This window comes from Mustela nigripes, chromosome 2 (assembly GCF_022355385.1).
Source record: "Mustela nigripes isolate SB6536 chromosome 2, MUSNIG.SB6536, whole genome shotgun sequence".
In the NCBI taxonomy this organism is placed as follows: Eukaryota; Metazoa; Chordata; class Mammalia; order Carnivora; family Mustelidae; genus Mustela; species Mustela nigripes.
The window spans coordinates 15,245,258-15,269,907 of NC_081558.1; the positions used below are offsets into that span (position 1 = coordinate 15,245,258).

The following is a 24,650-nucleotide window of genomic DNA, read 5'->3' on the forward strand; positions in this document are numbered from 1 at the left end:
TCTTTTTTAAGATTTTATTTATTTATTTGACAGAGATCACAAGCAGGCAGACAGGCAGGCAGAGAAAGAGGAGGAAGCAGGCTCCCTGTTGAGCAGAGAGCCCGATGCGGGGCTCGATCCCAGGATCCTGGGATCATGACCTGAGCCGAAGGCAGAGGCTTAACCCACTGAGCCATCCAGGCGCCCCTGTCTCAGTATTTTTTAATGTGGATTTATTTTAGCGTTTAACACTGACTATTTATTTATTTATTTTTAAAGGTTTTATTTATTTCTTGACAGAGACACAGCGAGAGAGGGAACACAAGTAAGGGAGTGGGAGAGGGTGAAGCAGGCTTCCTGCAGATCAGGGAGCCTGATGCAGGACTCGATCCCAGGACGCTGGGATCTTGACCTGAGCCGAAGGCAGATGCTAAATGACTGAGCCACCGAGGCGCTCCTAACAGTGACCATTTGATTGAGCATTTTATGTTAAATATTAATTCTCATATAGCAACTACCTTGTTTTGACATGAAGAAAAAGCTCCTTAATATATCTAATGAACTAGATGATATAGATGTTTTTTTTTTTTTTTTTAGTCCTTTCTTCTTAAATGTTTTATTTATTTTTTTGACAAACAGAGATCACAAGTAGGCAGAGAGACAGGCAGGGAGTGGGGGGAAACAGGCTCCCTGCTGAGTGGAGTGCCCGATACAGGGCTCGATCCCAGGACCCTTAGATCATGACCTGAGCCAAAGGCAGAGGCTTAACCCACTGAGCCACCCAGACCCCCGATACAGATGTTTTCATGAATACATCCGTATCTGTTTACCAAATTTAAATCAATGTTGTTATGAATTGAATCAGAATTTTTAGAAATTACAGGTTAATATTCTTAATGTTCCTTGTGTAAAAAAAAAAAAACAAAAGATAAGCTACATTCATAGTATAATTAAGATTATGCTATTCTAAAATAGAAAGAAGTATTTATTTTATTTTTTACATTTTTAAAAAGATTTATTTATTTTAGAGAGAGACAGAGCACACATGGGGGTAAAGGGCACAAGAAGAGAGAGAATCCTAAGCAGGGAGCATGAGCATGGAGCCCAGTTCAGGGCTCAATCTCACGACTGATTTCATGACCTGAGCTGAAAGCAAGAGTTGACACTCACTTGACTGAGACACCCAGGCACCCCAGAAGGTGTTTATTTTAAAAATAACATGCCGGGGTGCCTGGGTGGCTCAGTGGGTTAAAGCCTCTGCCTTCTGCTCAGGTCATGATCCCAGGGTCCTGGGATCAAGCCCCGTATCTGGCTCTCTGCTCCACGGGGACCCTGCTTCTCCCTCCCCCTCTGCCTGCCTCTCTGCCTACTTGTGATCTCTCTCTGTCAAATAAATAAATAAAATCTTTTAAAAAAAAAATAACATGCCATTTGTGGTATCATCACAGACTATTAGTGTTTTTGAATTGGAGGTCTACCATTTATTAGTCATATACTTTATACTGTAGTTAATTCTTATAGCCAAATATTACCCAAATGGAAATTGAGGGTAATAATTTGAGAATATCTTAGATTTAAAGGGATAAATAGCAAGTTATGTGAGAGTTTAAAGTGTTAAGTACTCTACAAGTGTATGACATTACTTATTACCTGAAATACTCAATTTTTAAATATCCCTTAGGAAAAAGCAGCTAGAATTGGAATCAGAGCTTCAGTCTTTGCAAAAAGCAAATCTTAATCTTGAAAACCTTTTGGAAGCAACAAAAGCCTACAAGCGACAAGAAGTTTCTCAGCTGAATAAAATTCATGCTGAAACGCTTAAGGTAGGTGGTCTGAAGCAATTCTTTTTTTAATTTTTATTTATTTATTTTAAATATTTTATTTATCTATTTGCTTCAGAGAGATCACAAGTAGGCAGGGCAGTAAGGCAGAGAGAGGGGGGGAAGCAGGCTCCCTGCTGAGCAGAGAGCCCGATGTGGGGCTTAATCCCAGGACCCTGAGATCATGACCTGAGCCGAAGGCAGCAACTTAAGCCACTGATCCACCCAGGTGCCCATGGTGGTAGCATATTATACAAAACATTCTACACCTGGGTTTTTCTGTTTTTGTCTTTTCTCTTTCTAAGTTTGTCCCATGACTACAGGGGGAAAAAAAGAACTTTACCTCCTTTTTTTTTTTTTTGTTTTCTGACAGCTGAACAGGAATCTGTTGTATGGATGTATTACCATTTATTTAAACTAGAAAATGCAGTTTTTTAAAACAAAAGTAGAATTTTTTTCTTTGCTCTCTAAAAATGATGGCCTTTAAAAAATCTGTGTCGGAAATTATTTTAAATTAACTGTGGAACATGGCCAAATGTTTTCTCATCCTGTGTCTGTAACCCCTTAGCACAGTGGAATTGGAGAGCTTGAAGCGTGTGTGGCAGGCTGGTCCTGCTGCTTCCACTTCTAGGTCAGCAAATAAGATCTAAGTGATTAAAAGTTTTACCAAGAGCAGCATAGCAGTTCAGAGCTATTGTTCATTCTCAGTTACATGAGAGTACTTTATGAATACATTTTTCTTGTTTAAAAGAGATATACATACATATGTAAGTTTCAGTTCAAGGTCATTTTGAGCACTGCTGCCAATCTGGTTCTAATGTAGTCCTTCACGCCCCATCCGTGGTGGGTAATTTGTTCTGTTTGGGAATATTTTTACTTAGCAGGTTTTTTTTAAAATTTTAAGATTTTATTTATTTGTCAGCGAGAGAGAGAGAACACAAGTGGGTGGGCAGCAGGCAGAGGGAGGAGCAGTAAGAGGAAGGAGCCAGCTCTCTGCTGAGCAAGGAACCCGATGCGGGATTTGATCCCAGGACCCTGGGATCGTGACCTCAGCCAACGGCAGATGCTTAACCGGCTGAACCACCCAGGCATCCTTGCTTGGCAGTTTTGTACAGTATATATGTAGGGACTGGGAAAATAATGGAGAGTTATTTCATAGATTTTTAGCTGAGCTTTTGTTTTTAAATGTAAATGGAATCATCCTACATATGTTACTCTGTAGTGGGCTTTTGTTAACTCTAGGATATGCCTCGGGTCTTCCCATATTACATAGTACGTAGAACTCTACCTCATTTTAAATCTAGGTTTCCATGTTTTGGACAACCCCTGGCTTGTATAGGTGGTTGCCAGTGTGAATGTTCTTTGGGGAGAGTCTGTGAAGGCGTGGTCATCATCTGATGTCTCAGCACTGGGGTCCTGCCTGCCAGGTGTCTGTGCTATGTGCTCTCCCGGGAGGTATGGGAGCACTCACTGCCCAGTGCCAGCCCCCGGAACTGGTGTTGTCTCCCTCTTTAATGTATGACAGTATGATGGGTGGAAATGGTATCTTTTGAAGATTTTATTTCTCATTTCCTTTCTTTCTGATGAGGTCGCACATCTATGATCACTGTCCATTTGTGTATATCCTTTTCTGTGAGAAAAAAGAAGAGTCCGTTTTCTTACTGGTTGTTTTGTCTTCTGGTTGTAGTTTTTAACATGTTACTCTCTTGTATGTCATATACTACTGCCAACATACTCTGCCATGCTACTGCCATAATGTTGCTTGTCTTTTATCTTTGTATGTGATACTTTTGTTATACAGAGTTTTTAAAATTTTGATATAGCCAGGTTTATTCCTCTTCTACCTTTTTTTAAAATTTTTTGGGTATAGTAGACTTCATCGATGGTACAAGATAGAGCTCCCCAAGACCCTATCCTTCTCAGTTAGTCTGGGGTGGAAATTGGGTAGAGGTTGGGAGATGCTCAGTGTATTGGGCGATGAGTTGGGGCAAGGATTCCCCAGCAGCTGAGGGCTCTCTTCCTCTTGTCTCTCGGGCTGGTGGTCTAGATGGCTCTTACTCCTTGGAGGCCCATCTGGACCATAAGATCCACCACCCAGTTGTTGGAGCCAAATTCATTGTCATACTAGGAAATGAGCTTAACAAAGAGGTCACTGAGGACTATGCCAGCCCCAGCATTAAAGATGATAGAGTGGGTGTCACTGTTAATGTTGCAGGGCAAACCTGATCCTCAGTGGAGCCCAGGATGCCCTTGAGGGGGCACTTTGATGCCTGCATCACCGCCTTCTTGATGTCATTGTATTTGGCAGCTTTCTCCAGGCAGCAGGTCAGATCCATGATTGACAAGTTGCGGATAGGGACATGGAAGGCCATGCCAGTGAGCTTCGTATTCTGCCCAGGGATGACCTTGCCTACAGCCTTGGCAGCGCCAGTAGAAGCAGGGATAATGTTCTGGGCAGCCCCTTGGCCATCACGCCACAGCTTGCCAGAGGGGCTATCCATAGACGTCATGGTGACAGTGTGGCATGGACTGAGGTCATGAGTTCCTCTACCATGCCATGGTTGTCATGGATGACCTTGGCCAGTGGGGCCAAGCATATGGTGGTACAGGAGGCATTGCCAACCATCTTGAGGGAGCTTTCATACTTCTCATGGTTCACATCCATCACAAACATGGGGGCATCATCAGAAGGGGCAAAGATGATGACCATCCCCCCGTCCCTACCCTCCAAGTGAACCCCAGGCTTCTCCATGGTGGTGGAGACCCCAGTGGACTCCACAACATGCTCAGCACTAGCATCACCCCTTTTGATGTTGGCGGAATCTCACTCCTGGAAGATGGAGATGGACATTCCATTGATGACAAGTTTCCTGTTCTCAGCCTGGACTGTGCTGTGGAATTTGCCATGGGTGGAATCATACTGGAACTTGTAGACCATGTAGTTGAGGTCAATGAAGCAGTCCTTAACGGCAACAGTATCCACTATGCCAGAGTTAAAAGCAGCCCTGGTGACCAGGTGCCCAATACGCTGAATCTGTTTACTCCGACCTCCGCCATCATGTCATCATGTCTTGGGGACGCAGCTGGAACTACACCAGAGATGCAGACTGTCTGTCGAATGGGGAGGAGCAGAGAGCCTCTTTTTTATGTATTTTCAAAGACAATCTCAAGATCATCAATATATTCTACTTCTTTTTTTTTTTAAGATTTTATTTATTTATTCAACAGGAAGAGAGAGATCACAAGTAGGCAGAGAGGCAGGCAGAGAGAGAGGAGGAGGCAGGCTCCCCGCTGTGCAGAGAGCCCGATGTGGGGCTCGATCCCAGGACCCTGTGATCATGACCTGAGCCGAAGGCAGAGGCTTAACCCATTGAGCCACCCAGGCGCCCCAATATATTCTACTTCTTAAACTACTTTTATAATTTTCTTTTTACATTGAGATGTTTAGTTCATCTGCCTTTTTACTTTTTAAAGTATTTTATTTATTTATTAGAGAGGGAGCGAACAGAAGCAGGGGGAGTGGGAGAAGGAGAGATAAAATCCCCACCAAGCAGGGAGCCAAATGCAGGGCTCTATCCCAGGACTCTGGGATCATGACCTGAGCTGAAGGCAGAGGCTTAACGACTGAGCCACCCTGATGCCCCTGCCTTTTTATTTTCTGAATGCTAATACATAGAGATTTAACTTTGAATAGTCCTTGTTTTTCTCGCTAATTTGAACTTTCCACATATAAATCACTTTTTCTCTGTATTTTCTTCGAGTGTCCTATTTAACTATGCTGATCACTGTTTTAATGACTGTACCCTTGTAATGTATTTTTATGTGGGTCAGGGAAGTCTTCCTAAATTTTTAATTGTCTTTCCTTGAACTTTTATTCTTTGTTTGAACTTTGGAATCAGCTTATTAAGTTTCAGTTTTAACAATCTTACTAGAATTTTGCTTGAGACCACATTAAATTGCTATATTTGTTTCAACTTAGTCATTTCTCAGCTGCCTCTTGAGGATACTCTTTTGATGATTAGAATTTCAATTTTATCCTTTCCGTTCACACAATTAGTAAATACTTTTGCTCTTTTGTTCACATGTGCTAATGCTGTTTCATAATTGCTTTTTGTTACAGATTATAACTACACCAACCAAGGCTTATCAACTTTGGTCTCGACCGGTGTCAAAATTAAGCCCTGAAGTAGGGAACTTTGGCCCTGCGGGTACTCAGAGTTCCAGCGAGTTAGATGATAATATCTTGAACGAGCCAGTTCCACCTGAGATGAATGAACAAGCTTTTGAGGCCATTTCTGAAGAGCTTAGAATGGTGCAGGTAATGTTTGTTTTTTTTGGTTTGCGAAAACATGAGTCATTAGACGTTCATTGAAAACAGACTTCCCTTACCATTTCAACTCTGTCATTTGTAGTGTTCAAAGCTATGTAGTATTAAAACTGTGTTTCTAAATATGGGGGTGTGAAAGCCCATGGCCTCACTATCAGCCTGCTTTTGCTCTCGTCATTTGCAGGATTTAGCAAGTCCCACACTATAACCTCCTCAGGCTATAGGGTCTCTAACATATGAAGAGACCAGCCTGCCACCAGCTTCAGGTTCCAGAACTGGTTGATATGGCACAGTACTGTATGTGCTAAAGAAAATGAAAATAATGGAGAGAATCTTATAGATCAAATTTCCGACAGTTTTTGGTATATTTGAAAGAACATTTGAAGTGTGCTTATCCTAGAGTTCTGGTGACTTATTTATTTATTTGGTGATTTATTTATTTATTTGGATTTCTTTCTTTCTTTTTTTCTTTTTTTAAACGTTTTTCTGCTGTCTAGTGAAACTTAGAGTGAGCCAGACCACCCTCAGATTCCAAAACTTTGTCCCTTCCAAGGCCTGGAGAGCATTCTGGTGAAGTCAGTCACATGCAGCCTTAGAAGTCTCAGGATGGCTCTAGGACTGAACCCATTTAATTTTAATCACCTTTTCCCTTTGTGTTTCAAATTCTCCACTTTGACGGACCACAGTGTAATTCTGAGACATGAGAAGTCATTAGTGCAGTCTTTTGAAATTGTTTTCTGACCCCAGAGTGGCCTTTGATATCTTTGTCCATGTGAGGTTTAAATTTTTTTTTTTTTTAAGATTTTATTTATTTATGACAGAGAGACTCAGCCAGAGAGGGAACACGAGCAGGGGGAGTGGGAGAGGGAGAAGCAGGGTTCTTGCTGAGCAGGGAGCCCAATGCAGGGCTCGATCCCAGGATCCTGAGATCATGACCTGAGCCGAAGGCAGACGCTTAACCGACTGAGCCACCCAGGCACCCCTATTTTTTGTTCTTCTAATGCAGAAGAGACAGTGGAATGTTTGAGAGTTCCATTAAGAAGTGTTTGTGTTGCTGCAGGAGCAGATGACTGCCCTTCAAGCAAAGCTGGATGAGGAAGAGCATAAGAACGTCAAGCTTCAGCAGCACATTGACAAACTGGAACACCATTCCTTGCAGTCACAGGAGGTGAGACCCAGAGCACAGCCCCAGGAAACACATGAGCCAAACCCTCAAAGCGACAGTATCGCGAGATGAAAGTGACTTGGCAGAGCCTTTGTCAATGCTTATTTGAGTTGTATTCTTTATTGTGTCACTTCACACACTGCTCCGAGGATGACACACACACCCCTAGTCTGAATTCTAGCTTCCCATTGTCGATAGCGCAGAGGCGCCTTGTCGTTAGCTCGGAACGAGACAAGATGGACGGCCCAGTGATTACTTACAGTGATCCTTCCCTTTGATGGTCATCCTCACTTTAATTCATGGCAATGGCCAGTTTTCTCCTATCAGAGACCTTAAACTAGATTTTTAAAACAGAGGCATGGGTAATGATTTGGAGTGTATCTTAGCATGCCAGTGTTCCTTTTCCAGTAAATTTATCTTTTTCTCAAAGCTTTTCTCATCAGAAAGAACTGACTGGGTCAGACAGCAGCAAGAGCATCTCTCACAGTTGAATGCCCTTGAAATGCAGCTTCGGGACACTCAGACTAAAAATGACTGTAAGTTCGAACAAGTGGGAGCTTTGGGATCTGAATACCATTAACTCAGTATCTTTTGATTCCTATGAATAAATCTTGCCCCTGTGTTTTTGGTGCCCCTGTTTTTTTGTTTGCTTTTGTTTTTTATTTTTTATTTCATTTTTTTAAAAGATTTTATTTATTTGACAAAGAAAGAAATCACAAGTAGGCAGAGAGGCAGGCTGGGAGTGGGGGGTGGAGAAGCAGACTCCCTGCTGAGCAGAGAGCCTGATGCGGGGCTTGATCCCAGGATCCTGGGTTCACGACCTGAGCCACCCAGGCACCCTAGTACTTTTGTTTGTTTTTAATTAGAGTTTGTTTGTTTTAACTTGAGTCTGCATGACAGTGGTAAGTAATTGTCATATATCATAAAGGGGAATTTGCACCAGAACAGCTCACAAACAAGTGATTGAACTGTTGGCTGAAAGTTTTAATACTGCTTTGAAAATGAAGTGTCTTGAAATCATAAGATGACTAATGTTTTGATAGTAACAAAATAGAGCATAAATTAGATATTTGTACATATCCATAAAGGTGGGAGTATCACTTGATTCCCAGTTATTTCAGTGTATTTCTTCTATCATCAGTGTTTGCAGCAGTTTATAATAGAGCCGACAAAAGACAGCTGTTGTGTTTCCTTTGCTCTAAAGAGCTACCTAATTTTACCTCCAGTTGGAGTTTCCTTAGAAGACCAGAAGCATTTAACCCATTTCGAGAAGTATATTACCAAGGAGTTTTCAATAAGTAAGATCAGGTCACTTAAAATATGCTAAGTCTCTTGATTTCTTTCCCTTATGTTGAGTTTTCATGCATGTGCCACGGGAGAAGCATAGAACAGTCAGGTGACCTGCAAATCAGAGACAGATGTTAACTCTTCCCTTTTTCATAGAAATGCATCAAAAATCCTAAGAGGGAGGGAAGGAAATAATCACCATGTTCCTCGGAACCAACCACTTGGCTGTTTAACATCTTAACTTAAAATTGGTCTCTTCAACTTGTTTTTGCTCTTTGTGTGAAGATACCCTTTGAACTTATTTGCCTACTCTGTTTGAAAAAAAAATTTTTTTGATGTAAAGAAACCTGTTGAGTATTTGTTTTGTTTGTTTTTTAGTCTTGAAAAGTGAGGTGCATGACCTGCGAGTCGTTCTTCATTCTGCAGACAAGGAGCTGTCTTCTGTGAAACTGGAGTATAGTTCATTCAGAGAGAGTCAGGAGAAGGAACTGAGTAGCCTTTCTGACCGACACACGCACGTGCAGCTACAACTGGACAGTGTCAGGTAGAGTTGTTCTGTGACGGTGTCCCCTTGCCTGGTTGGCCTGCAGCCCAGGCCTGCTTGCCATGCAGGTGCTGCAAACCCAACCCAAACTAGTTGAGCAAAAAAGTAAATTACTGGCGCACAATACTGAGGAGGCCTAGAGGTGATTTGGATTTCGGGAACAAACTAGATTGAGTCTCAAAAGATATTGTCAGTGCACGTTGTCTCTGTCTCTGTCTGTCTCTGTCTCTATCTCTCCCTCTCTCCGTCCCTGCTCTGCCTGCCTCAGTATGTTGCCCTTATTCTGTCCTGCTGTTGAGGGCCCGCCTTTACGTGACAGGGAACAGATTGCCTCACCCAGCAATGAAATTTTCTCGCCCAGAAGCTGTGTATCAATCCCAGGGAAAATCAGAATTGCTCTTGCTGGAGTCATCTGCTTATGGACCAGTCACTCATCAAGGGTTTGACGTGGCGTAGGCCCAACATAGGTGATGAGCCTTTTCCAGAGGGAAAGGTACGCTCTTCCTGGAGGTAGGGGCAGTACAAGTCTGACCGGATCAGTAGCTGTCACTGTTGTCCACAGTGACTCGCCAGAGGCTGGTGGGAGTCAGGGCTGGTAACCTTGAAACAAAGGGGTGACAGATGTAAGTTGTTTGTTTTTACTGTTCTTTTTCTTGCTCATTTCAACTTTTTGTAAAACCATTTTGTGTTTTTGATGCCATCTCATGGGTCTGTGGCCATAATTTAATAGTGGACATCTGACATGTGATACAGTGAGCATGAGATATGTGGCAAAGATTTCAATCTGCATACATAAGGAATTAAAATAGAGGAAGAAAACATGAGATCTGAGACCATATCCATCTGTTGACATGTTTTTGCTGGGCCTGCCCGGTGTGGCTTTAAAAAGTTGAGCATAGGGGTGCCTGGGTGGCTCAGTGGGTTAAAGCCTCTGTCTTCAGCTCAGGTCATGATCCCAGGGTCCTGGGATCGGGCCCTGAGTTGGGCTCTCTGCTCAGCGGGGAGCCTTCTTCCCCCCCTCTCTCTGCCTGCCTCTCTGCCTACTTGTGGTCTCTGTCTGTCAAATAAATAAAATATTAAAAAAAAAAAAGTTGAACATAGCATTCTCAAAATTGAGAGCGTTCTTATAAAAATCTGTTCGCATCCTCTGAAAATCCCATCCGTGCCATGCGAATGACTCCTTCCCCATAGGACAGAGGTGTGTGCCAAGGCAGCGTGCCCTCCACTGCCCGCGCTCTTTCTCCAACACCAAGGCTCTGGCAAGTGGCCGTTTGTCATCTGTGGTGCGATGTAATTTTTTCTGACACATGGCATTTGTTTTTAACATCTGAGTCCCTGACTCTCATCTTGGCTCTGTTGTAAATTAATTTTTTGTGATTTATTTTTTTTAAAGGTCACTAATCTCACTGGATTTTCATTTCCTCATGTTTCTATGTCAGTTGAACTAGATCTAAAATGTTAAGAAGTCACTGTATCTGAACTGTGTACTTAAATTCTGTCTTAAAAACTGGGAGCATTTCCACACTGTTTAAATAAGATATAACTTAATTTTTCTCAGTGTCTCAGGCTTGACACCAAGTGCATCACTCTGTGGGCGGCTTGTACTCTGTGGCTCTCCAGGCACTGAGAAGGCCTCTACATGAAATAGCACGATACCACTGTGTTTCTTGAATCATTTGGCTGCTTTATATATACAGTTTGTATCATAAACACACACATTCTCCCTCCCTCCTGTCTCTTGTCTGTATGTCTGTCTTAGCAGCTGATTTATACCACTTTGTAACTTGCTGCTTCTGCCCTGCTTCCGGTTGGTAAAGCAGATAGATCCCTGTCTAATGACCTATGTGTAAGCTGGGACATCTGTTTTGGATGGTGCAAAGTCAGGTTCATTGTTTACGAGTTCTTGGCTGAGCTCTGGCTGTTTGGGTGCATCACAGCCTGTGCAGAGAGGAACGAGGGGGTGAGAACCTAGAAAGCAGGAAATAATATATGATTTAAGAGAGTCTGAGGGGGTTTACTCTCTTGTTCAAATCAAAGCCGGGTTTGCCATCTTAAAATCTTCCTAGAGTTGAGAGAATATGTGATAAATAGATGGAGATGAGCTATCAGCTTAATGGCCAGTCCCCAGCTTACATGAGGGAGGGTTCAGTCCCGAACCCCCTAAAATGAATGCGTAATCCTACCTGCCCATCATTTCTGCCTGTCCACTTGAGACCACGGAAGGAGGAATGAGGAGGTAGACAGCTACAGGCTAACATGCCCACCCTATCTCTTCCATCCCCGTCACACTGCTCTGTGGATCCGGTGTGTCTTCTGTGTTTGTGCACTGTGGACACTCCACACAAGTTCACGAGGAATTTACACCTGTCAGGGCTTCTGTAAATTGGGAATGGTCTGTAGATGGGAGAACTGGAACTGCTGATAATCTGACTAGCAGAGCTGCATTCACTGTTTATATTTACCATTGTAAAAATGTTTTCCTGATAAAGATTAGAAAATGAAAAGCTTCTTGAGAGCAAAGCCTGCCTACAGGATTCCTATGACAACTTACAAGAAGTAATGAAGTTTGAAATTGACCAACTTTCAAAAAACCTCCAAAACTGCAAAAAAGAAAATGAAACTCTGAAATCTGATCTGAATGTAAGTTAAGAAGGGTATTGGTTATTGGTGCTTTTGTCCTGGATGTGTGATTGTTGCCTGGAGTGCAGGGCGAGGCCTGTTTTGACCTCTTCCTAACTTCCCGTCTTGTTGACTACACGTTGCTAGTAACAATTATTTAAAATCTGATATGACTGTTGTCTTTTAGAATTTGGTGGAGCTTTTTGAGGCAGAAAAAGAACGCAATAACAAATTATTATTACAATTTGAAGAAGATAAAGAGAACAGTTCTAAGTGAGTGTTATTTATCTTTTCTGTTAGTTGACTGGAGTATCGTTTATTACAACATTAACTTGAGTTTATTTTTTTTTTTATTGCTACTACCCTGTAAAGTTATCTTTTTAACCATTCTAAAATGAATATCAGATTCTTTTGTATAAGAGGGTATAAAGAGAAACTTACTCAGTAAGCTTGAAACGAGTAGCAGTTGGTGGTGACCAGAACTTAGGGCCTTCTCTAAATAAATCACAGTAATTTTGTAAGTGGAATGGGGGGGGCTGATTTTTATTTCTGTTTCTACTGTTCTTTTCTAGCTCTTCTGTTTCTCCTGATCTCTTAATGTGAATGCCATTGTCTGTCTTCCCCCTTTCTCTTCAGTTCTTCCCTTGGTGATATCTGTCAGTCTCTTGGCCTCAGCCAATAGGGTGATCATTACTCGAGTGAGAAGAAATTGCATTTGTTTATTCAATAGATACTTGTAGAGTTCTTAATATGACTCAGATTATCCTCTAGGCCTGGGGATACAGGGGTTTAAACATCTAGTGGGCATACATCCTAGTTGGGAGACAGCTAACGTTTAGTCTTTGCTCATATACTAGGTGATCTCCCAATAAACCAGGCACTATTCTGGTAAATGCCAGAACATTTCTTTAGAGGTAAGACAGTAAGCAATATATCCCCGTCCGCATGAGTTTTACATTCTAGCAGAGAGAGATAGGTAATAAACAAGTGCTTAGGTCCACAAGTCGTAAGTGCTCTGAAGAAAAAGAAACTCATAGCTCAAAGATGGGATCTCCCTTAATAGTCGTTGAAGAAACGGGTAGACGCCTGACTCGTGCTGGAACACACCACCTCTCCCCAGGTGTGTGCCACACAGAGTTCCCTTGCAGTTCATCCAATCTCTTCTGTACAACACACGGGTTCCTGTTTCCCTTGGAAGAAGTCATGAGTGAAAAAGATCATTCTTTCCTTCCAGAGAAATCTTAGAAGTCCTTGAGGTCGTGCGTCAGGAGAAACAGAAAGAGATGGCCAAGTGTGAGCAGCAGGTGAGTGAGTTGTGCTCTAAGTCCAGCACTGGAGGTCTGTAACTTCTTCTCTTCCTGGTGTCAGAAGAGGTGTGTTAGAAACGTGATTTCAGCTGCCAGCTGTCGAAAATTGGTAATAAAAAGGACTTGTTGCTTGGTTGTATTATTTTTGAACTCTTGTTTTTCTAATTCCTAAATAGCTATAATCATACGTTGTTGGTATGGCCTTTTAACCCAGCTTTTCCTTTTCGAGTGTTATCCTAGGGAACACTGTATAATGTGAAAAACAGATTGCATCTCCTTTTTTTTTCCCCCTATGTGTGTGTGGTTAACTTTGTGATTTAATTCTTTTTCTAAAAATATAAATAAAATAATTGTTTTTCCCCCACAGATGGCAAAAGTACAGAATCTGGAAGAGAGTTTATGTGCTACAGAGAAACTAATCCGTTCTCTGGAGAAGTCTAGAGATGCTGACAAGGTTGGCAGAGGCCCAAGCTGCATCCCTGTGCATTGTCTTTATGAGTGATGCCTTAATGGTCCAGACTCCTACCTCTGGGGTGACTGGCAGCTAGCTTTTTTTTTTTTTTTTTTTTTAAAGATTTTTTTTTTTTTAATTTATTTATTTGACAGAGAGAGATCACAAGTAGACAGAGAGGCAGGCAGAGAGAGAGAGAGAGAGGGAAGCAGGCCCCCCGCTGAGCAGAGAGCCCGATACGGGACTCGATCCCAGGACCCTGGGATCATGACCTGAGCCGAAGGCAGCGGCTTAACCCACTGAGCCACCCAGGCACCCGGCAGCTAGCTTTTCGTAGACACTTAGGCCTTGTTCATCTTCTGAGATTGCCAGAGAAGGAGGTCTTCTATTTAAGTTAATTCTCCCTGTCACTGCAAGAGCAAATCGTTTTGTCCCTTCTGATGGTACTGTGTCTGAAATACATTCTTCCCCTTTTAACTAGGATGCTGTTAGTAGGACTCTTTCTTCTTGGTTCTGAGTCCTGTAATGCAAACTGTCAAATCCCTGCTGTTTATTTTCACCAGAAAAGTAAACAAAATATGTAGGTCCAAGTGTAAAGTTACGTGTAAATTCATTATATACCTTCCTCTAATTCATTCAGAAAAACTAAAGCAAATGATTCAGTAAAATAGAATAAAGCCATTAGGGGCGCCTGGGTGGCTCAGTGGGTTAAGCCGCTGCCTTCGGCTCAGGTCATGATCTCAGAGTCCTGGGATCGAGTCCCGCATCGGGCTCTCTGCTCAGCGGAGAGCCTGCTTCCCTCTCTCTCTCTGCCTGCCTCTCCATCTACTTGTGATTTCTCTCTGTCAAATAAATAAATAAAATCTTTAAAAAAAAAAAAAAAAAAAAAAGAATAAAGCCATTAAAATACAAACTTAAATAATATAGGTGACATATTTTGCTAAAATAAATTTGATTTCTCTTATTGTCATTAGGAAAGACAAACTATTTGTTGTTTTAATGTCCTTAATGTTTTTGGTTATGAAGATGCTGTTTCTGTCCTTGTCAGGAAGTTGTAGCTGACCTCATGATCCAGGTCCAGGAGCTGAGAGCAGTGGTCTGTGAGAAAACCGAAACCATAGACACCCTGAAGCAAGAACTGAAGGACTTAAGTGTAAGTTCTGCCGCCAATGAGATACCACACTTCACAGACTCCTCAAGAGTTTAACAAACGCTTCACCAGAAAACAGAGTTCTATGGTCAAATCGGTTCAGAGCTACTCAAGTTCCACAGGTTTTTGGCTTTGCAGCCCTCAGCAGAGAGTTTACTATGGCCCTGTGTGCCTCTGGGAGGCGCCATGGGCTATGGCCCGGGATTGCCCTGACCCAGGAGCTGTGTGTACCAGGTGGGAACCCTTCATGAGGAACGGACTGACCCTGGTCTGTGGGAGTGAAGGGTATGTGGTGTTCCTTAATTGCTTCAAGAAAAAACAGTGACACATTTTAAGTTCAGAGACGCTCATATATAGTGACTTTTTTCCACTGTTGGACTTTTTGACCCCCTCAAGTAACTACTTTCATCAAGTAACTACTTTCCCTTTCGCATATCTAGGGGGAATGTTGGTGCTTCCTCCTCAGGTCAGGTCAAGGTGACGGTTTTTTGTCCACATTCCTCATTAGTCTGCTACAAAGGGAGCTTGCTATTCTCCACATTTGTTTGCAAAAGGCAGTGTCCTGATAAAAATGTGATAAGACCGGGTGCTGAGCTGGCTCAGTCAGTGGAGCGTGGGACTCTTGGTCCTGGGGTGGTGAGTTCAAGCTCCTCGGTGGGTGTGGAGATTACCAAAAATACAAAAACAAAACCAAAAACCTGGATGTGTTTTCACGTAGCTATTGGACTTTTTGATGTCTTTTCACATCCCTTCATCCAACAAGTACTTATTGAATGATTTGTGGTAATCTCATCATCACCTTGGAGATCTGACTCCTTCTTGTTATTATTATTATTATTTTTTTAATATTTTATCCATTTATTTGACAGAGAGAAAGATCACATAGGTGGAGAGGCAGGCAGAAAGAGAGAGAGGAGGAAGCAGGCTTCCCGTTGAGCAAAGAGCCCATCTCGGGGCTTGATCCCAGGACCCTGGGACCATGACCCGAGCCGAAGGCAGAGGCGTTAACCTACTGAGCCATCCAGGTGCCCTCTTCTTGTTATTTTCATCTAAAAATAAGCACAATAGGGGCGCCTGGGTGGCTCAGTCAACCATCTGCCTGTGCCTTTGGGGGTAATCTCAGGGTCCTGGGATCGAGCCCCGTGTCTGGCTCCCTGCTCAGCCGGGAGTCAGTCTGTCCCTCTCGCTCACCTCCTCCCACTGCTTCTGCTCTTCCTTTCTCTCAAATAAATAAATAAAATCTTATATATATATATATATATATAAACATAGTAAAGCAGATAGCTCTTTGTATCATAAGTTTCTTTTTGCAGTGCAAATATAACTCTGCTTTGGCTGAAAAGGACGAGTGCAAAGTGTTGATTAAGAAACAGGAAGTGGAGATTCTGGATCTGAAAGAAGCCCTGAGACTGAGAATCCTCTCTGAGGACATAGAGGTAGATGTTGACACACCCTGACTTTTTTGCTTCTTCACTCGTTGATGTCTATATGTGCATGTGTGTGGGGAGGCTATTCGTAAAAAACTAGAGAGCTTTTTAAAGGAGTAAGTCATAGAGACATTTTCCCTAGGGTTAGGCCTTTAACAGGTAACATTAAAATTGTTCTATTTTATCCAGTTGATTGATTTTCACTCATTTGTGCTGACACCTGGAAAGCTCCTAGAACTGACCCTCTTCCCGAAGGGGAGCAAAGCTGTGTGTCCTTGGTAGGGGTGGCGGCAGCAGGGAGCAGGGAACGAGCTGGGTAACAGGTTAACCTCAGGCTTGCCTCTTGTGTTTTCGTTAAAGTAGTTTTTATTTTTTGGTTGTAAGCATAAATTTTTCTTTTTTAGTATTAAGCCGTACTGTCACATGGTTCAAAATTCAAATTATGTAAAGCAGCATATCTTTCATGTATGCTTCCAGAGATATTTTAGGCAAGTCTCATATACATTTAGTTTTCCTTTTTTTACATGGATGGTAACCCACTGAGTATATTGCTCTGTGGTTGCTTTGGAAATTAAGTTTTCGGGGCACCTGGGTGGTTCAGTCCTTAAGCGGCTGCCTTCAACTCGGGTCATGATCCCAGCATCCTGGGATCGAGCCCCGCCCACATTAGGCTCCTTGCTCAGCGGGCTGTCTTCTCCCTCTCCTTCTTTCCAGCCCCCCGGCTTGTGCTCGCTTGCTCTCTCTGTCAAATAAATAAATAACATCTTTAGAAAACCAAAAAAGAGAAGAAAAATAAAGTTTTCTTGCTAAACTATGCTATCCATGAAAAAAACCTCACTAGATATCTATTGAGCCCACCTACCGTACATCCTTGCCTGGCATTTGGGAACAGAGGAATGACTGAAACACTGTTACCTACCTCCAAACATGCCATCTAGCTTAAGAGTTAGATGTATTTAGATGTAATCAATGACCTGGGAGCACAGGAAGGGAAGGAAGGAAGTGTTGATGCTTGGAGAATTCCAGAACACTTCTCAGAGGAGATAAGATTTTTTGCAGAACTTGGCTGAGGGAGGGAAGCTTGGCAGCTGTGGGGGTTTGTGGAGTTGGAGCATCTCCAGCACGGGGGGCGGTGGGGCATGTCCGGCTGGAGGCGGGGAGTCTATCACGGAGGGCCTCAAGTGTCGGCTGTATCTTTTAGGAAACTAGGGTGGCATAGAATTTAGGTCAGGCCAAAGGCGATAAGGCCCGGGCCAGGGCGGGATAGACTTTAGCCCAGACCAAAGCTGTAGGAATCAGGCCCAGAAGTGTTGGTGGGGATAGAGGGCCGAGCTAAAACTGAGCTGTGCCTCCTAAGTACTGCTGACAGTTGCTGGTGTCCGTAGGAAGGGTGCTGTGGTGGCAGGAGCTATCAGAGTGGGCACCGAGGGCTCCAGCCACGGTGGCTGAAGATGGTTCTGTGTACCCCTGGGTTGGACTAATAGAGGCCTAGGGCAAGTTAGTGAAATACATTTTGCATACACTAGTTTTGAGCTTTGAAGACCGGTGGGGGTAGATATCCAAAGCCCATATACCCAGTAATTTGTACTTATATCCTCCTGTACCCCAGAAGGGACTTGCAGCTGCTAATGCACATACAATGCAAGGAGATTGAAACAGGCAGGTTGGGGCGCCTGAGTGGCTCAGTCTGTTAAGCCACTGCCTTCAGCTCAGGTCATGATCCCAGGGTCCTGGGATCGAGCCCCACATTGGGCTCCCTGAGCAGGGAGCCTGCTTCTCCCTCTCCCTCTGTCTCCCTACTTCTGCTCTTTCTTTCCCTCTGTCAAATAAATAAGTTAAATCTTTAAAAGAATAAATACAATGAAACAGGCAGGTGAAATCCAGGTCAAAGGAAGAGAAGACAAGTAATAAGCTGGTGAGGGCACGGGCTGTGGAGTTGGACTGCTTGGGAGTCTGCATCCTGGCTCTGTGACCCTGTGAAAGTTACATTTCCCTCTGTGCCTCATTCATCACATCCCTGGAGCAGAGATACCAAATACTGCCTCGTGCGTAAGAGGAGAAGATGAGACGGGGTCATACGCGGAGAGCGCTGAGGCCACTGCCAGGCAGCTCGTGAGTGCTCAGTCCTCGGGAGCTGGCAGTGGTTTTAGGAGGCTAGTTGAAAAGTTCATACACAGGGTCAACTAAAAAAAGAAAGAGAAAAATTTAAAAGAAAAGAAAAGTTGGCATACAAAAGCCACACCCAAAGGTCTTGTACAGAGTAGACAATGGGGACTAAATCTTCCGTTGGCCACTGCCTGTCACCAGAGTGAGAAGGGGAGCCCGGCTGTGTGAGTGGGGGTAGCTGCATGGTGTGCGCTCAGTATGACTCACCGAAAAGCCCTTCCTTACTCCCTTTGGCTCCTCGTGTCTCTCTTTCTCTTCCTTCCTTAAAGAAAGGGTGACTCTACATATTGAAGTATCTTAGACTCGAGTGGAACTCACCCCACAGTCAGTCACATCCCCTCTTTCCGAATCTCCCGGCTTCATTAGCTGAAGTATTTACACCTGAGGACAAAGGGGTCCTTGCCTTAATCCATACAAGAGCTCTTAGGAGTCCGAAGATGCACAAAAGGATAGACACACCCCTGCGGGGAAAGGGAGACGGGAAGGTGCATGACCTGCTCCCCCGGGAGGAATAAACCTTGCTAAAGTAAAAAAAAAAACCTCGAATTACAGAGCTTGCAGGGGCGCCTGGGAGGCTCAGTGGGTTGAGCCTCTGCCTTCGGCTCGGGTCATGATCTCAGGGATCAGTTCCCACATCGGGCTCTCTGCTCGGTGGAAAGCCTGCTTTCCCCTCTCTACCTGCTTGTGATCTCTCTCTCTCTCTCTCTGTCAAATAAATAAAAATCTTTAAGAAAAAAAAATAGAAGAGTGAATACATGGAAAAGTGTAGTACATCAGGTGTCTGTGTATGTGCACATGTACCTGATATATCCACATTTTTCCCACGTACACTTGTCATATTTACATATGTACACACATATACATTACTTTCGTATGTGACATGTATATAACATATATCCTATATATGTATTCTCTAAACTGTACATGTTAATTCATATGTAGTTATATAAGTTAATATACATATGTACACATAACATGCACATTTGGAAAGTTAGAGTAAGCAGATCTGCTCTTAACCTGGAAGGGACTGCATGCTTTGTACATAGGGATTATGTACGCAACCCACAGGACTCCCAGTTCTTCCTGCTCCTTCCCATCATGCTACTCCCCCGAAACTGCGATGGCCTATGACCATGTCTCAGTGTCTGGGGACTGCCCATGCCCTCCCCCAACTGGTGGAGGGGCAGTCGTCTTTTTTTTTTTTTTTTTAAGATTTTATTTTATTTTATGGTGTTTTGTTTGTTTGTTTTTGAGAGAGAGAGAGAATGAGAAGGAGAGGGAGAGCATGGGAATGGGGAGGGTCAGAGGGAGAAGCAGACTCCCCACTGGGACTCGGGACTTGATCCCGGGACTTCAGGATCATAATCTGAGCTGAAGGCAGTCTCTTAACCAAGTGAGCCACCCAGGTACCCCTCATCTTTACAGCTCTTACCCTCCAGTGTATAAACGACTAGAGTCAGTTGGTCAGACAGCAGGTAAGGTAGAGACCTGTGGAGTCCTCCTAAGGGAAAAGCGATCAACTTTGAGATCCTGGGGGTGAGGGGAAGGGTTCAATGTCAGGGGAAAGGGGGAGAATGCAATCAAAGCCCAACAGGGATACCTGTATGAATCTCCTGTACTGTTTCTCTTCAGACCCGTTCCCGTCAATATTAACTGCTTGGTTTGCTTTGGAAAGGATTCGCACATAAGCTCCCCACCCCCGCAAAAAAGTAAAAGTTCTTAAAACTTTCTTAACCTTGTAAAATTGCCCGTTGGGGTGATTTGCAAATCCTCAGTGGAGCATCCAGTTAAGAGGGGACTCTTCCTTTGTGGGGCTTGTCCCCTGACAGAGGGATATGCTCTGCGAGGACCTGGCCCACGCCACCGAGCAGCTCAACATGCTCACGGAAGCCTCGAAGAAGCACTCGGAGCTGCTGCAGTCCGCGCAGGAGGAGATGAGCAGGAAGGAGGCCCTGATCCAAGAACTTCAGCACGAGGTGAGATCGGCGGCCTTGGCGCCTTGACCCGGTAAACAGAAAGGCGGGGCCCGTCGGGCGCTGAGGAGGGCCCGCTGCGCCGCGGGCTCTGAACGACGCCTGCTTCCGTGGGTCCTGACTTGCTTGGCTGCCTATCTGGTCACCCCCGGCCCCCTGACCTGCACCAGCGCGTTCTGACCTCTGGGGCAAGGCTATGGCTGACTCTTGTCCTCTCTGCTAGCTGCTGTTTTGTATTTTATTTTCCTCGATGACCCTTGATTACCTGTGAAGCTTCAAGTTTTTTTAAACACTGTGAAGTTTGTGAGAGAGCAGCAGACGAGAGGGTCAGAACAGCAACCAAGGCCCACAGCCACGAGCGGCAGGGGCATTGTTTATAGCTGCAAACACTGCTGTGGTCTGGGTTGCTTTTAATACCTTACTGCGTTTCAGATTATTATGGAAGTCCTGACAAAATAACATGACATCTGTACGCTCCTACCTCGGGCAGCTCGTCTGTTCTTAACAGGACCATGGGCCCTGTGTGATTTTCTAACACATCATCTCACCTCTGTTCAATTCTCCCAGCTGAACCAGAAGAAGGAGGAAGTAGAACAGAAAAAGAGTGAATATAACTTCAAAATGAGACAGCTCGAACACGTGATGGATTCTGCTGCCGAGTATCCGCAGGTGTTTGTCAGAGAAAGGGTGTGTTGTGGGAAGAATGAAGTTTCGTGAGTGATAAACGTTTGGAAATTACTTCATTTTTTTTTTTTTTTTTTAATAGAAAGATTTTCACCAACACCTTTTCTGCTTTTTACTTAATAAAAAAGCACCGGTGTTTTTATTTGTTTTACTTGGACAGGAATTAGGACAACAAGCTAAACAGCTGAGTGTTTTCCGTGTGCCTGGTATATACATTTACAATGAAATCTTTATCAAACCTCACTTAACTGAGTATTCGGATGAAATTTAATTTTTTCATAGAGCCCTAAAACACCGCCTCACTTTCAAACACATTTGGCAAAACTCCTGGAAACACAAGAACAAGAGATAGAAGATGGAAGAGCCTCTAAGATTTCCCTGCAACACCTTGTAACAAAGCTAAACGAAGATAGAGAGGTCAAAAATGCTGAAATCCTCAGAATAAAGGTAACTGCGTGATTTTTTCCCCATAAACCCAATCTTTAAAATATAAACAGTATCCAAAATAAATAAGTAAAATAATATCTTTGTGTTTACTGATACAAAATTCAAAAGTCGCAGAACTGAAGGGTACACAGAAAAGCCTGCCTCCCCCTGCTGCCTTGACCCTGCCTAGTTGACCGTCTCGGGCGACTGCCACTGTAGCCAGGTTCCCATGTGTCACCACGACTGGAACCATTGTCTCCCCGCCCGTTTGGTTTTTTTTTTTTTAATATTTTATTTATTTATTTGACAGCCTGTTTGGTTTTTATGATGGTATCCACCCCGGGCCTTACCAGTTGCTCTGATCCCAGTGCTGCCTGAATCAGATCCTTGCCAGTTTCATGGCTAAGGCATGCTCGCTCAATAGTTTTAAATTTGTATTTTTCTTACTAGGAGTAAGATGGAGCATCTTCAGATGGCCTTTGCCCATCTTTCTACTGTCGCCCTTCTCCTTAATAATTTGTAGGCATTCTTCCTGTATTAGATTTGCTTTTGTCTGTGATAGTTAAAAATACTCTCTTCTTGTTTGCCCTTCCTTTAAATTTCCTTCTGGTTTTGGTTTGTTTTGGGTTCTACCCAGGGACTTGGGAGTGTGGTGATTACATGTGGGGGGGGAGTGTGTTTAGAGGAGTGTTGAGGGGCGGGAGGTATGTGGAGGAGCGCCTGGGTGGGTGGTGTGTAGCTGCGGGGAGGTGTGGGTAGAGCGGATATGGTGCTTCATACGAGATCACGGTCAGCCTGTGAGGCCATTGCTCTGTAGTGAGTTTTTGTTCAGGAACAAAATTAAACTTACTGTAACCCAGTGGCAGAACGTGCACGAAGACAGCATCTCTCTTGAGTTTTGTTCCTCATGGAGGAGATCATTCCTGGCTTTTTTTATTTAGGGCCGCTCCCAATAGGCCGCTATCCCAGGAATGTGGCTGTTGCCCAGTTGGCATGATATTAGAACTCAGAAGAAATTGGGTCAGGTTAAAAGAAATCAAATAAAAGGGGCACCTGGGTGGCTCTGTTGTTAAGTGTCTGCCTTCGGCTCAGGTCATGATTCCAGGGTCCTGGGATCGAGCCCCGCATCGGGTTCCCAGCTCTGCAGGAAGCCTGTTTCTCCCTCTCCCACTGTCCCTGCATGTGTTCCCTCTCTTGCTGTCTCTCTCTTTCTGTCAAATAAGTAAATAAAATTAAAAAAAAAAAAAAAGAAAGAAAGAAAGAAATCAAACAATGGACAAGTAGAAGCAAAGGAGAAAGGACAGTCCCTGCAGACAAGTATTTATTTCTTCGGACGGTTAATGCTCGTGATTTTCAACTGGGCGTTCACTAAGGATTTTGAGTGGTGGGCTGTGGACACATCGGTTGGACCCTCCGTACAACATAGTGATTTCACATTTGCATCCATTACGCTGTGCTCACCACAGGTGTAGCTGCTGTCTGTCGCCAGACAACGTTATTACTGTATTATTGACTATATTCCCTATATCAGTTTCTTTAAAATTAGGATTTATTAAGTAGAATCAAGTAGAACATTTACCAAAGTAGACTAGATTTTTTTTTTTTTAGACTAGACTTTTGAACATGTTTTCTCATTAAGGGATTTTAATGAATTATGTGATACTGATAAGAAACTGTATTTAACACACCGTGGGTATGAAAATGAGTCACCATTCCAGGTCCCCAAGAGCTCGTCCCAGTCTCCTTTTCAGCCAGCGACACCCCGTGCAGTGTTCTGTGCATAGGACGAGGTTCGCTTAGGCGTTTGTGTCTCGTGTGTGGCCTTGGGGAGCAAAATCATGCCGCCTACGTGTTTTCTGAAAAAATGGGATTTGCTGTCTTCCCAGGAGCAGTTGTGTGAAATGGACAGCCTCCGCACAGAAGCCGAGCAGTTACGAGAGAGGAACTGGCTTCTGCAGAGTCAGCTAGATGATCTGGAAAGGGAAAAGAACAGGTGAGAAAGAGCTGCCGGAACCCTATGAGCTAAATCTTGGCCTGTCTGGGTGTGGCTAGGGGGAAGCGGCTGGGCTCGGTTTCCCGGCGGGCTCAGCGTTCGCCGCTAGTCCAGGGGATGCCCCGTTGGCTGAGTTGGGTTTGATGAGGGCACTGCTTTTTCCAGAATGGGATATTAAAGCCTTCATGATCTTGCCTACTCTGTTAACCTTTGTGTTGTTGTGGAGCTATTAAAAATGAATTTCAGATATGTGAAGCTTTTGAACCCAACTGTCTACTGCTGTTTGACAGGAAAGGTACATGGGGTGAGGAAGCTATGACCTCGACAGGACAAGGTTCCAGAGGTCCAGCAGGAAAAGGGAGGATTTCCTACCAGATGATTTTGCTTCATGACTCCAGGGAGTGCCCCTGCGCAGGAAGGAGCTTTCCAGAGGAGTGCTCCCTTGGGCTTGGGTATCTGTGCACGTGGTTTGCCTTTAGCTGTGGCAGTTTTCTAGTTGTATTTGCTAATGGCATGACATAGTGTCACGGGCAGTCACATCCGGGCTCTGTCCTGTCTCTGACCCTTGAAAGTCCTGTGACTTTGAACACAGTTTTTAACTTCTAGTGCCTCAGTTTCCTGAGGCATAAAATGAAGAAAACAATGTCTCTCTCTCACAAGGTGTTGGTTTTTTTTTTTTTTTTAAGATTTTATTTATTCATTTTACAGAGATCACAAGTAGGCAGAGAGGCAGAGAGAGAGAGAGGAGGAAGCAGGCTCCCTGCTGAGCAGAGAGCCCGATGAGGGACTCGATCCCAGGATCCTGGGATCATGACCTGAGCTGAAGGCAGAGGTTTTAACCCACTGAGCCACCCAGACACCCCTCACAAGGTGTTATAAAGACTAAAAATAACGTGGGTAAAGTGCTGGTTACAGTGCTTGGCTGAGGGGTGTCACCCAAGAAGTGGCAGATATTACGTATATGGGGTAGACTTATGATCTTGACCTTTTGTGAACTTGCCAGAGGGGTTTGAGTTGAGGGTGGTCTGGAAAATTATGCAGCAAGTTGAAGTGAATCAAGGGGGCGGTCTCCATGTGGGATGAAGGCCCTGACTGAATTCAACTTCCCAGATTAGGGGTGTCTGCTGTTCCTACCATTGCCAGTGGTCTCGGGCAGACGCGCTCCCTTTCCCCGTCCAGAAGCAGCCCTAAGATACACTGTCCGCGCCTTCACTAAGACAGCAGATGCTCGAGGATGGTAGCGGTGGCTGTGCTGACAGGCTGCTCCTGAACACGTTTCTCCGGGTGTCCGGGGGCACTGGACATGCTCAGTTTAGTAGCCACGGCCCCTTC

At 44.0% G+C, this 24,650-nt stretch overlaps 1 protein-coding gene and 1 pseudogene across 1 annotated transcript in view; one reads left to right on the forward strand and one right to left on the reverse strand.

The window, feature by feature from the left end:
* Nucleotides 1–24,650, forward strand: part of KIF15 (kinesin family member 15) — a 71,116-nt gene that overhangs the window by 39,368 nt on the left and 7,098 nt on the right. Inside the window, exons 16-30 of the mRNA XM_059389534.1 lie at nt 1,661–1,802; nt 5,920–6,117; nt 7,187–7,294; nt 7,722–7,827; nt 8,957–9,122; nt 11,612–11,762; nt 11,929–12,014; nt 12,976–13,045; nt 13,416–13,502; nt 14,548–14,652; nt 15,963–16,085; nt 20,072–20,218; nt 20,783–20,884; nt 21,182–21,346; nt 23,212–23,318. Coding sequence (XP_059245517.1) covers nt 1,661–1,802; nt 5,920–6,117; nt 7,187–7,294; nt 7,722–7,827; nt 8,957–9,122; nt 11,612–11,762; nt 11,929–12,014; nt 12,976–13,045; nt 13,416–13,502; nt 14,548–14,652; nt 15,963–16,085; nt 20,072–20,218; nt 20,783–20,884; nt 21,182–21,346; nt 23,212–23,318 — 1,863 coding nt within the window. The remainder of the gene's footprint in view (nt 1–1,660; nt 1,803–5,919; nt 6,118–7,186; nt 7,295–7,721; nt 7,828–8,956; nt 9,123–11,611; nt 11,763–11,928; nt 12,015–12,975; nt 13,046–13,415; nt 13,503–14,547; nt 14,653–15,962; nt 16,086–20,071; nt 20,219–20,782; nt 20,885–21,181; nt 21,347–23,211; nt 23,319–24,650) is intronic.
* Nucleotides 3,924–4,856, reverse strand: LOC132009767 (glyceraldehyde-3-phosphate dehydrogenase-like; annotated as a pseudogene).